The 12219-nt window shown below is 41.7% G+C and overlaps 1 protein-coding gene across 2 annotated transcripts in view; it reads right to left on the minus strand.

Annotated features, from left to right (window-relative positions):
• pacsin1a (protein kinase C and casein kinase substrate in neurons 1a) overlaps positions 1 to 12219 on the minus strand; it is a 41522-nt gene that overhangs the window by 12322 nt on the left and 16981 nt on the right. The window contains exons 1-2 of one of the 2 annotated variants that reach the window (XM_079559074.1): positions 8417 to 8601; positions 3087 to 3216 (exon numbers count right to left, since the gene is read on the minus strand). In XM_079559074.1, coding sequence (XP_079415200.1) covers positions 3087 to 3146 — 60 coding nt within the window. In that variant the 5' untranslated portion in view covers positions 3147 to 3216; positions 8417 to 8601. Of the gene's footprint in view, positions 1 to 3086; positions 3217 to 8416; positions 8602 to 12219 lie in introns of those variants that run through there. The other variant, XM_079559073.1, reaches the window with a different exon arrangement.

The following is a 12219-nucleotide window of genomic DNA, read 5'->3' on the forward strand; positions in this document are numbered from 1 at the left end:
TTCTGTTACTTTATGAAATAGCTTTTTTGTCGCTTTTTGTTGCATTTTTGTCCTGGTCTTGTCATTTTTTTTGGTTGCGTTTTCATCCTTGTTTTTGCTGTTATTTTGATAATTTTTTTCAAGAAGCTTTTATATCTGGGTAAAGCCAAACTGGTGAAAATGTGCTCGGTTCAGGTGGGGGTCAAGAGGTTAAGATGAGCTTAACTTAAATATTTTCCAAGCCAAACCCCTCCGGCTGGGCCCATGTAAAGAAACTAATCCAGCATTGTTGGAATTTTACACGGTTTACTCTGTGTATCGTCATTGTTCTTTTATCTAGAATATTCTTTTACAATCAGTTTGACCAAGTTCATGTATTGCTTGTGGTGCCCAAAACAAATAGGAAGCTGTGAGGGGACCACTCTTTCTCCGTTGCCGGAAATGGAACGCACTGCCCTTGTACCTTAGACAGGCCGAGTCACTCACACCTGAAGTCCAAGTCCAAGCTGAAAACGTACCTTTTGCCTTCAGCTTTTAACTTGCATTGATTCATTATCTTCTCGCTGTTATTTTTTCCATTTATTGCACTGATTTTCTCACATTTTTGTTCCTTTTTTTGTTGCGGTTTTGTGTTTTTGTTGTGCGCCTTTGTTGTTGCTTTTTTGTCACGATTTCTTGTTGCTTTTTCATTCTCATTTACGTCTTGTTTTCGTTGCTAGTCTGACACTTTATTCAGGAAGATTATACATTTGAGTAATGCCTGGATACCTGGATAATAACTGGAGAAAATGTGCTTGTGTAGGTGGGGGTTACAAGGTTAAGTCCACGTCTGGAATTCTACAGTTCTGACTCATTGAATGTTTTCAATGAGGAAAATTGATGAAGTGCTAAAATAACAGCACACATTACACTGGACAGGCTCACATGCTCTGTCATTAAGCAAAATATTGATAATGTTTTTAAATACAGCGAACGCATTTAGTTCTTTGATAGACAGCAAAGCTAAAGCTCTCTGATATGTCTCAGCAAATGTGTGTGCCTCCGCCTCTGTGCAGCCTGCAGGGGGCGTTTGCTCATGGTGCATGATGACAAAGGGAGGAGGGAGAGGGGGCTGGGCTCGTGCCTGTGCATGTGGAGTTATGCAATGCCATGGACTGGTGTGTTTGTGTGTGTGTTTGCGAGTGAGTGAGCGCGCTTTAATCCTCTTGAGTGGTGTAATGCAGGCAGACAGATTCTCAGGGATAGGGAAAAATGGAAATAAATACTTGACACTACTTCACATTCAGCACCACAGACGCTGAGCCTGTTTTGTCTGGTCTGTCAATGCAAGCGTTTGAGTGCAAGGCACCGGCGGAGAGCTTTTAGTGGAGCAGGAGTGTTCTGGTCTTCGACAACAGCAACAATGCGCAGGTGGACTGACGCTACAGTCGTTTGAAATTTGAGGCGTGTATTTCCCACCGCACACTCCACTCGACAATGCGACCCTGTGAGGGAAGCTGCTGCTGTGTGTTGAGATGCTCCGGGCAGGTGGTGGTGCTGAAAGGCGCCTCACAGCTCTCCATGACAGAGGCTCTTTTGTGAGTGCGGCTAACAGCCATGACACAAGGACCACTGTGTACTGGGGAATTCATTAACACTCATTTGGCGGAGTAAAAAACGCCCCGAACAAGACTAATGTTATGTTTACGTTGTAGAGAAAGGGTCGAGGAGATGACATAGTGTGGAAGAGGAATGCTGAAACTTTGGAGAATTTGCAACTACAACTAAGGACTCTGATCGTACACCTGCAGAAGGGACATGCATGATGATACAAAGTGAAATAATCTGAAGTTCTGTGGTAACTGTACAGGCGTTAGTTTTCATTGCATTCTGCAACTCAGAACAAAATAGTGCAAGAATTGACTTGACAGAATAAACTGTGTGTAAGAAAGTGGCAAATCTTGCTTCATCAAACTGGGGAAAGGAGAGGGAAAAACACTTTACAGCATTTGTATGAAATGTATCAAGATATAATGAGATGTCGTTTTTTGTTGTTGTTTTTCTACAATATATATAGGTCTGGACAAAAAGGAAATGAATACAAGAAGAAATTACATCAATTGCCACACTTTTGAGCTGCACTTTTGATCAACTTTTGATTTTTGGCTTGCCAGCTTATTCCAACACAACCCTGTCAGTTATTTAGAGAGTGAGTAAAGCCCAGAAACAGAACTACTTTGAAAAGATCTTTCAACTCTCAACCCTAAACTAATCCTTTCATTTGGGCTTTGGTTGCAAGGGATAACAATGAATAAAGCATTTTGCATCCCTGTTTGTATGTTACTGTCAAGAAAATACAATATTTACAGGTAACTGACGGCCCTTTTTCTGGGTTAAGGTTTACTCATATCATGAAATAAATGACTGTGTCCTGCCATTTTCATGTAATTTGTGTCTTTACCACGTTTATACCAGGCTTTTCCCATCCTATAGCCATGCCCTTACTGTGCTGTAAAATAAAATTATATCTGATGCTCTAGTGGTGTTAATATTGATCATTCTTAAAGCAGTACTAAGTAACTCTGGCCGCTAGAGGCCATAAGTGCAACAGCAGGTGTTGTAGCAAAATGCGATTTTTTTTACTTATTAATTGTCTGTGAGAGTAAATACTACGTTAACAGAAAAGGCGAAGGGAGAGAGGGATGTTGTACACCCAATTACACAATGGAAATCATCATTTTTTTCACTCAACTTGGCTGTAAATACTGTTTAAAGTGGCGCCAGCCCGCAGTTAGCTTTGCCCGTTTGCCTGTTAGCTTCTTCGTGATTCTATTACTGTGTATTGGTTGCTCCGATCCGGTGGCATTCAAGTTGCAAGTGCAAGTTTCTGACCAGACACCAGAGACACCAGAGGGAGATGAAAGACCCTCCAATCATCCCATTAACACTTGTATTGCTATTTGTAGGTTGGTCAGGTTTGGCTGCACTCTCTGTTGCCTTTCTCCAAAAAAATACCATGATAATAATAACACCATCATGGTAATTTTCCAGTATATTGTGCAGCTCTAATGTCGAAGGCTTGATTAGAGCTACATTTTAACTTGTGCAGCTGTAACTAAAGCACGTACCTCCCAAAAGCTGTCCATGGTGTCGTCAAATCCCGCACATTCATCGTAGGAGCCCGACATTTTCCTGGATGTGGCAAAGTACTCTAACGTCTAAACCTGTCCTCAGCAGAAGAGATCGGATCCTCCGGCACTGCAAGACAAAAGCAAAACATGAGGTCAGAAAATGAGATATTGCACATGTTTAAATTTGAAATAATGTGAAGAAAAGACATGAATGAGTAACAGTCAGAATTTCAAAAGGCCTGGAAATGACTCAAGAATGGGTATTTCTTGAACTATTGCCTGGTGGTTGGGTGAACGTCACTGCCCACTTTGAAATCTTGTGGACTGTTCTTCTTCTTCTTCTTCTTCTTCTTCTTCTTCTTCTTCTTCTTCTTCTTCTTCTTCTTCTTCTTCTTCTTCTTCTTCTTCTTCTTCTTCTTCTTCTTCTTCTTCTTCTTCTTCTTCAAGGGTCTTCTAAGGACAGGAGACGCCGTAGGAAAATGATTCATCTGCTACTTCACTGCTGACTGTTGGACATTTTCATTTGCTTGCATATTTAATTATTTGACATCTGCCTCATTGTTGATTTTCAAGCTGTTCTCGGTTTGATCAAATCAGCAAACGGTTGTTGTGATATTGGGCAAAACAAAAATGAATTAATTGCTTGACTGGGCACTACGGCAAATAAACCTTAAATAAGAAACCAAAAAAAAACAGGATAAGTCACTGAATACGTGTATTTACTGTAGATCAGACAGGTACAGTCACTCTTTCCTTTGAGGCTGTTTAAAATACAGTTAGTTTCCTAAAATCTAAGGAATACATCATTGTATTTCAGCTTCATCCAACAGTGCACATGTGGACAGTCATGTGATCAGCTGAACTCCCAGTGTGCATTTGCAAAGTGCTTTTCCCAACAAGTGTAGCCACATGTGTTTAATCTTACGCCGCATTTATAACTATAATCAAATCAATGTTTAACCTCTTACCCCACCTTAGCCCTTTTTTCCAATCTGAAAGCTTCTCGACAAGAGCTTACAGCCTATAGACCAGTGGAATGCCTATTTGAAAGCTAAGACCTAGAGAAATTTTAATTAATTAATTAAAGTTTTTGTGGCTTTTTTCTGTCACTTTTTTCATCCTCTTTTTCTTCTCGTTTTTGTCGGTATTTATTATTATTATTTTTTTTAAAGAAACTTACAGATTTGGATAACGCCAAACTGCAAAAAATGGGCTCAGTTAAAAGGCCACCATTTTTACATACTGAGATATGTTCTTGCCTGCGCTTAGAAGAGTGGTTTGCGTACCTGTCTGGTCTTTATGCCTGCACTCCGTCACGCAAAACGACCAAAGATGTTGTTAGCCTTTGGCCTCTCCCAATGTATTCCTATAGCTCCAAAGACCAGACAGGTATGCATCAACTCGTCTAAGCTCAGGCAAGAACATATTACAGTATGGAAAAACGGTGGCCTGTTCCTTTAAGGCGGGGGTTAACAGGTTAAGTATTCTAAGTATTCAGAATACAATACTCTGATTGGACACAGAACTAAATGTTATAAAACACATTTGCTTGCAAGTATTCAGTAATGACATACAAAGCATTCTCCCCAACACTGTGCATAATAGGAAACCTAAAACACTTTATAATAACGTCAAGCAACTTATGATATATTACAACCTTGCAGATGTGGAAACTGGCCAAAGTGGTAATTGACAAAAATGTTACTCGTCAATAATAAATCTATCATTTAGCTCAAGCTCAGGCTGGTATCACTCAAAAGTTTTGCAGTGACGCAGCAGCGTTTTCTGAAATTGCTGACAATACTCTTATGCAGTATCAAAAACACTCTCCTGATAATACTCAGGCTAACGATTATGCCTTGCCAATGACGTCTAAAAATAGCCTCACTGCTTTGCAATAAGGAAATCTATGCCTCGGGGATCGTGAAGGGGCATCTTTTCTTGGTGTGTCCTAGAAAAGCCACCGGAGAGACTAAGCATCACAGCACTGACCCTGATCTGTTCTGGCTACAGTCACTCTTGTACTGACACATAGCAGCTGAAAGATCCGGGAACAAAAGCGACGCAAATTCATTCACAGAGTTCATCAGACCAGAAAAGGACCCCGTACAGTTGACTTCTTCAGAACTGGCCCAATCACTTCGAGAGAAAACACTGTGTTGCCAGCAGAGGATTCCCCGGCATTTAAAGTGATTTATAGCGGCCTGACAGCAGCTCGATATCTCCCACCAATGGACACTATATTGGTATTGAGCTTTGTTTGAAGAATGATCCATTTTGATCATATGACGAAGGCTTTTGTTCTGACGGGGAACTCCTTCAAAACCAAACAGCTGCCCCTGGGCGATTACGCAACAGAAAGTTTGAGCAGGATATTTTTAATTTGGAATATGAATTTTAGCATGCCAAAGGGATTGTTCCATATCTCACAAAACATCTGCTTTGTGTCATTCAATTGTGCTTGTAATCCTCTATATTCAGTCAGTCTCAAAATGCTTCTGTTTTGTCCAGACAGCTTCACTAGGTGGACCATTTCAGCCCTCAGATCGCCTCTGTAACAAATCTTTTGCAACAAATATAGAGTAATAGTTGTTTTTTTGCTTTGAATATAACAGCTTTTCACCTGTAACATTTAATATCTTATATTCTGCTCTAATTCTTTTACTATTCATATTCTTTGCATCCCCCCTTTTTTTTTCCACAGTTTTTTTTTTTACATTGCACATCAGATACCTCTTTTCACTACACACTAACACGTTTCTCAAAGCATCACACTGTCATACATTCACACCATAGTCAGTGGTGGTGCCTCTGGGGTAGACTGATGATAGGGCTTTTCCACCAAGGTGCTGGTTCTGGGCTGGTTCTGGGCTGGTTCAGAGCTGGTTCTGGTGCCGGGTTGGTTCCATACTGACTTGGTTTCCCACTAAAATGAGAGCTGTGCCTATTGTCATAGCAACGCTTTGGGAAGTCAACATAAAACATGGATAGTAACATCTTGCTACAGCCACTTCTGGTTATAAAATACAGAAAAATAAGTTTATGTTTCAGTCACAGCAGCCGTAAACATTTTGATTTCTTCTTTCTAACTGTTCCCTCTTGTTTTAGCTAAAGAGCATAAAGCAAAACAACAGTTTCCTCCACAGAGACTGTTTTGGTTTCTCCAGGAAGTTATAAGCACAAACTAACTAATATTGACTGTTTGTTGGAGGAGAGAGCCACGCCCCCAGCTGCTGACATCACTGGTGCTCGTTTCTTGGTCCAGCTTTTAACTGATTCCCAACCGGCACCAGATTTTGGAACCAAGAGCCAGCGTTTTTTTCAGTGGAAAACGAAAGAACTGTTTCTGAAACTGGAACTGGCCCAGAACCAGCACCGGCACCAGCTCGGTGGAAAAGGGCTGTGAGAGAAGTGAGGCTTCCAGTCTGTGCCATCGCCCCCCCCCCCCCCGACCACGGCATTCCTCCTGGCCAATTGTACCTGTTTTTAGTGGTTGGGGAAACCGGAGTACCCGTAGGAAACCGACGCAGACACGGAGAGAACATGCAAACTCCACACAGAAAGGCCCTGTCCCTAGTGGGAATCGAACCCGGGACCTTCTAGCTGTGAAGCACGAGCGCTAACCGAAAATGTATCGTATTACTTAGGTTGGAGGGATGATTCTTGTACAATAAATAGTAATCAATATATTTGACCAAAATCTTAATATAATTGTGTTCTGTCTGTTCTGGTGAAATGACCGAGTCGACCCTGCCATGTTCCAAGGACGCTGATCGCGGCTGAAACCGGGTCGTCCCAGAGGCATTGAAGGATGGGTCAAAAGCAGAGGACAGATTTCATAGTGCAATTGTGTGAGGAGTGGACAATCAAAGCACTTTAAAAAAAAAAAGAACTATGACCTCCCCTCTGTGTGAGCTGAGAACAGGTGTTTTGTGTGAAAAATGAATATTCAATTATCTGTTACGGCACCAGGGCAAAACGCAGCACTCAACAATTCAACAAAACCGTTTGATGCTGATGCCTCAGAGCGAATTGCTTCAGTATTTCAACAGAAAAATAAGCTAAAAAGCCCTGAAGGCTCTCGGGTGCAGCGTGACACAGGATATCAGAGAATATTTTCCTGATGTGGCAGATTTTATTGTCAGCGTCTGAACATTTGAGCCTTCTGCCAGACTCAGCAGCCTCGATCAGGGAGTGTGTCTGGGACGGACTGTCACTCTCTTCTGCCTCCTTCAAAATATCAATCGAACAAACAACAACAAACAACTCGTCGAGCATTGTCATTATTCCATTTGGCGCTTTCTTTCTATTCTGCTTGGAGTCTAGTAAGCAGTAATTGGCATTCTGATTTAAACCAGATGCCATGCAACCTAGATAGATAGATAGATAGATAGATAGATAGATAGATAGATAGATAGATAGATAGATAGATAGATAGATAGATAGATAGATAGATAGATAGATAGATAGATAGATAGATAGATAGAGGGAGAGACAGGCATAACAAATATCACAAGGAGTTGAGCACTCAGATGCCAAGTGAAAACAGTGTCCCCTTCTAAAAGCTTGGGAATTAAGCTTCAAATCAGCACTAAACATTGAAATTGGCTGCTGTTTTGATGACTGCCTCATGCACCTGCCGTAATCCTCTACCTGCTCCCAGTACAAAACACAACAACGCGCTTTCTCATTTCAACGCGCCACATTATCACGAACAATATGTTCAGCTATAGACACATACGGTTGTGCTTTGATGCAGAAACAGCAGCATGCCCCTTCTGAAAAGGGAAGAAAAACTACTAGCCCTGATTCGTCCATATTAACGAACCACCAATTAGCGTGTGGCTTTGTGGCTATAACACCCAGTGACATTAAAGCCGCTAAGCTTCGGGCAAGAGGCCAGGGCAAGGCGAGCAATGTAAAAATCTCACAATGTTACCAATTCAGACATTTATTATGCATATTACGAAGCACTGAAGCACATCACAAACAGGGGGAGATTGAACAAGCTATTTTGGTGTTTTGCATAATGGTTGAATGTTCAAAATGTAAAACAAAACAAGAAAGACAGTGCAGAGATAAGTATCTGCAATTAAAATGCACCAGAGGGAGTCTATTCCAATGAACGGTGGTTGTGTCACACAGTGGGCAAGGGCTTTCCCAGGGTAATATTGATGGAGTTACACCTGTATATTGAAATGCAAGGAAATTCAAATCAAATTTAATACTACCCAATGTTAGCTATCACAAAACACGCAAAAGCTAAACTCAACTGTGCATTTTGCTAGATATAGTGTTTCAGTACAATACAATCCAGGTCCACATACCTTCTCCATCTTTGCAAAATAAGAAAACCTATATAAACTGAATCCCCAAAGCTAAATTCCCTCTGGAGCTCTGGTGAATGGTACAATCCAAGTGGCCCTTTCTGGTTGCCCCAAAAATGTGGATGTAAATTTTGCAGCCGCGACCTGTCCGTCCAGAGCGAAGCGATAAGACTGATCACAGCGACATGTCTCAGAGGCTGGGGATAATCCTGCAGTGTGCCACTTGAAGAGCTGCAGGGGGAGGGTCAGTGTGGAAGAGCCATGAAGGGGACGGCACCGGACGGCATTGTGTCATACAGTGAGCTAATACTGATAATAAAGCTAATTTGCGTGGAGTTTATGTATCATCAGTTATGTCAGGAGAACATGAAAACGCATTAGATAGAAGATATTCTTGCAAAACAATAGGAATTTAGAAAAAAATGTATAGTCACGCTATATTAGTTATGTATGTGGTTTGAGTAACAAACTTGTAATTCTGATAAGCGGCATGGTGGCACAGCGGTTAGCGCTCGTGCTTCACAGCTAGAAGGTCCCAGGTTCGATCCCCAGCCTGCCAGGCCTTTGTGTGTGGAGTTTGTTCTCCCTGTGTCTGCTTAGGTTTCCTGCAGCTACTCCAGTTTCCCTACCACTAAAAACATGCACAATAGGCCAGGATGAATGTAGTGCATGAGTGAGTGGGGGACAATGGACGGAAATTAGCCCAAGGCTACAATCCAGCATGGTGTGTTTACATCCCATGTGTCCCATGTGTCCCATGTGTGTTCATAAACATGCACTGTCCCGACCAAATAAATAAAAATAAAAAGTTTGACTGACATTTTGGATGATGGTTAGCAGGATAACATTTTTTAAAGGGTTAGTAAAAGTCCCACAGTGTAATGCTGGGAAACTTATAATAAATTTCAAATATATAGGTAAATATTATTAAATAATTGGTATCATTGTGAGAACTGTGCTGTGAACTCACACATTAAGGGTAAGATTTCAGGGGGTAATGCTTGTGCATTATAAAGACGACGCACACAGCTTATGCACAGAGCATTACCCAACAAGAACAACAAAAGTTCAAGACAAGCAATGCCTGCAAAGATGTATGTGGTTTTCAAGCTGCCAAGTACAAGTTTCTTTATCTTAATCATACACAGCTGAGATTATGCTTCAAACTGACAAATGGCCAAGGCTTTTCTTTTCGCTCTACAGCAAAAGTCAGAGCAGACATTGGCAAAATAGTCTGCCCAGGCGCAGGCAGGACAATAGCCCAATACTTAAGCACAGTGTTGTGGCTTTGTTCAACACTGAATGAGAAGCACACACTCGTAAGCCTGTTAGAGTAAGAAGCTTCTGAGAGATGAACTAACTTTACTCACGCATCTTCTCATCCCCAGAACTGAGCGGCGCTAATGAAAACGCGCCTTAAAAAAATATAGCAACAAAACCGTGAATAAAATAACTACAAATCCTGTGACATGAAGTAATGGGCATAGACTAATGTTTTAATATGCAGTTCGGATGTGGACGCTTTTTGAAAAGCGCAGCATGCCCGGACTGCCTGCTGCTTCACTTACAGAGGAGCGGCAATGAGAGAACAGGGGGAGGTCGATCAGTGAATTTACCACTATAAAAAGAGAAATATGGACAAAATGTAGAGGAAACATTTATGATATTAGAGGTTGGATTGAGAATAATAATCTGGTCATTTTGACTAGTGTTTAATTAGGCTGTGATTATCCTCAAGCAACATAATCTGAAAGTGGCGCCAGTAAAGATGTTTGTTTTCTCTGATTATTTTAGTACTTCAATTTCAAGCTGGTGGAGCAGTGGTCTTATAACTGGAAGGTTGAGAGTTCAATGCCATCTCTGACCAGTTGTTGTTGTTGTTGTTGCTGTTGTTGTTGCTGCTGTTGTTGTTGTTGTGTCTTTGGAACATCCCTAACTCGCCTATGTATGAGTGTGGTGTGAGAGTGATTGGTTTCTCAAACTCAAATCAAGACCCTAAATAAGACTCTATGATTTAAACAATCATTGAATGTTGTTGTTTTTTACTTATTGATTGGGTTATACTGTTCTTACAGAAAAGTACTGCCTATTGTTTTATGTACAGCACTATGGAAACTCTTGAAAATAAAGTTGACTTGTTAGTACATGTTGCTATATGGTGGTGCAGTTGTTCATTGACAATATCTGAAGTGGTCATGAGAGCCACAGGCACCATGTTATCCTGCATTTGTAGGTGTGGTTTATGCTCAGAGCTGGTGCAGCGTAGGACTAGAGCGGCGGGGTGTTGCCAGGAGACAAGGAGAGGGTTACTAAGCCCTGCACCATGTGACCAAGGCTTTAGAGACAACAGGGAAGATGACTGTGTGTGTGTGGAGGCTAAAGTGTCGAACAATGCACTGATGAGAGGAAGCCGAGAGGACCAGAGAGGTGTAAATATACAAAATGTCAGACATGAGAGGAGAAGTGTGTCTACCTACGACAGTGTTTTGGGTATACAAATTTGTTTAGTTTTGGTTTCCTCTTTTGTTCTGAAGGAGCACATAAACTTTTCCAAACTGGAACCTGTCATGATTCCTGATACACAATTTATTACATTTTCTTTAAAACAAAAAAGGTTTATACTAATTTAATGTAATTAGTCTTGATGATTAATGTAGGACCAATGGGGCGACAGTGGCGCAGATGGTAGAGCGGGTCGTCTCATGATCGGAAGGTCGGGGGTTCGAATCCCACACTGTCGTGCACACTGTCGTTGTGTCCTTGGGCAAGACACTTCACCCACATTGCCCCCCATGAGAGTATGAATGGGTGAGTGGATCCTTGCTGTAAAGCGCTTTGAGTGCCTAATGTAGGTGGAAAAGCGCTATATAAGTTGAGACCATTTACCATAATTTAGATTAATTTCCAGATTTAATGAATGAATGAATGCACGTTTTTGTAAACAAGCTGTTTAAAGTGAAATTCATAGGAGGGAAAACAGTCTGAAAAATCTTCTTAAATGAGCTTTTCGTGAACTCAGATTTATTTGATAGTGACTTGGACCCAAACATTCAGAAGTTGGGACGAGCAAACAGAACACTTGAACTTGGACTCGATGAAAAAAGATCATGACTCTACTGCACCTCTGGTTTTAACTTTCCTATAAAGTGTTGTGACAGCAGCGCAGCTGGAGTCTATCTTTGCAACAACTACACAATGTGCAACCTCCCTCTCTCTTGGTGCAGCTGCATTTTTGTTGCCTTTTTTCTGTATTTCTGTATTCCACACTGTTTAGCTGGATGCTTTTGTACGTCTTTGCCATGTTTTTGTGGGGTCTGGTGGATATTTTTTACTGCAGAGAGTCGATAATGGTCCTGAAGAAAGCTGCTTTTTAAAGGTAAACAAACAGCTAGCTTATGAGCATTTGAGACCTTCTTCTGAAACGCTGAAGAGGCACCAAGAGGCAGCACACCTGCAGCACAGGGGAGGCTTCACAAGAGGCGCTACAGGAAACAAGAAAGAGACAAACGAGGAGGTATCCGGGCAAGACTCACAGCTAAGCCACACATGCCTTCTATTGTTCTGGCTAATGGACATTCACTTAAGAATAACACAGATGAACTGCTACGCTCTTCCCAGATGGTGAAAGACAGATGTGGGGCGGAGGGAGTTGCACAGGAAGATGAGGAAGGAGGAGTTGGAGCTGACAAGTGCAGGACACCACGCTCTGAAACACGGACAAACTCAGGAGGCGCTGCAGTGTTTCAGAGGATCAGCGGAGCACTGAAGGCAGCCAGCCAGGTTTCCTCCGGCTGCTACGGCTT

The sequence above is a fragment of the Gobius niger genome (genome assembly GCF_951799975.1).
Source record: "Gobius niger genome assembly, chromosome: 6".
In the NCBI taxonomy this organism is placed as follows: domain Eukaryota; kingdom Metazoa; phylum Chordata; class Actinopteri; order Gobiiformes; family Gobiidae; genus Gobius; species Gobius niger.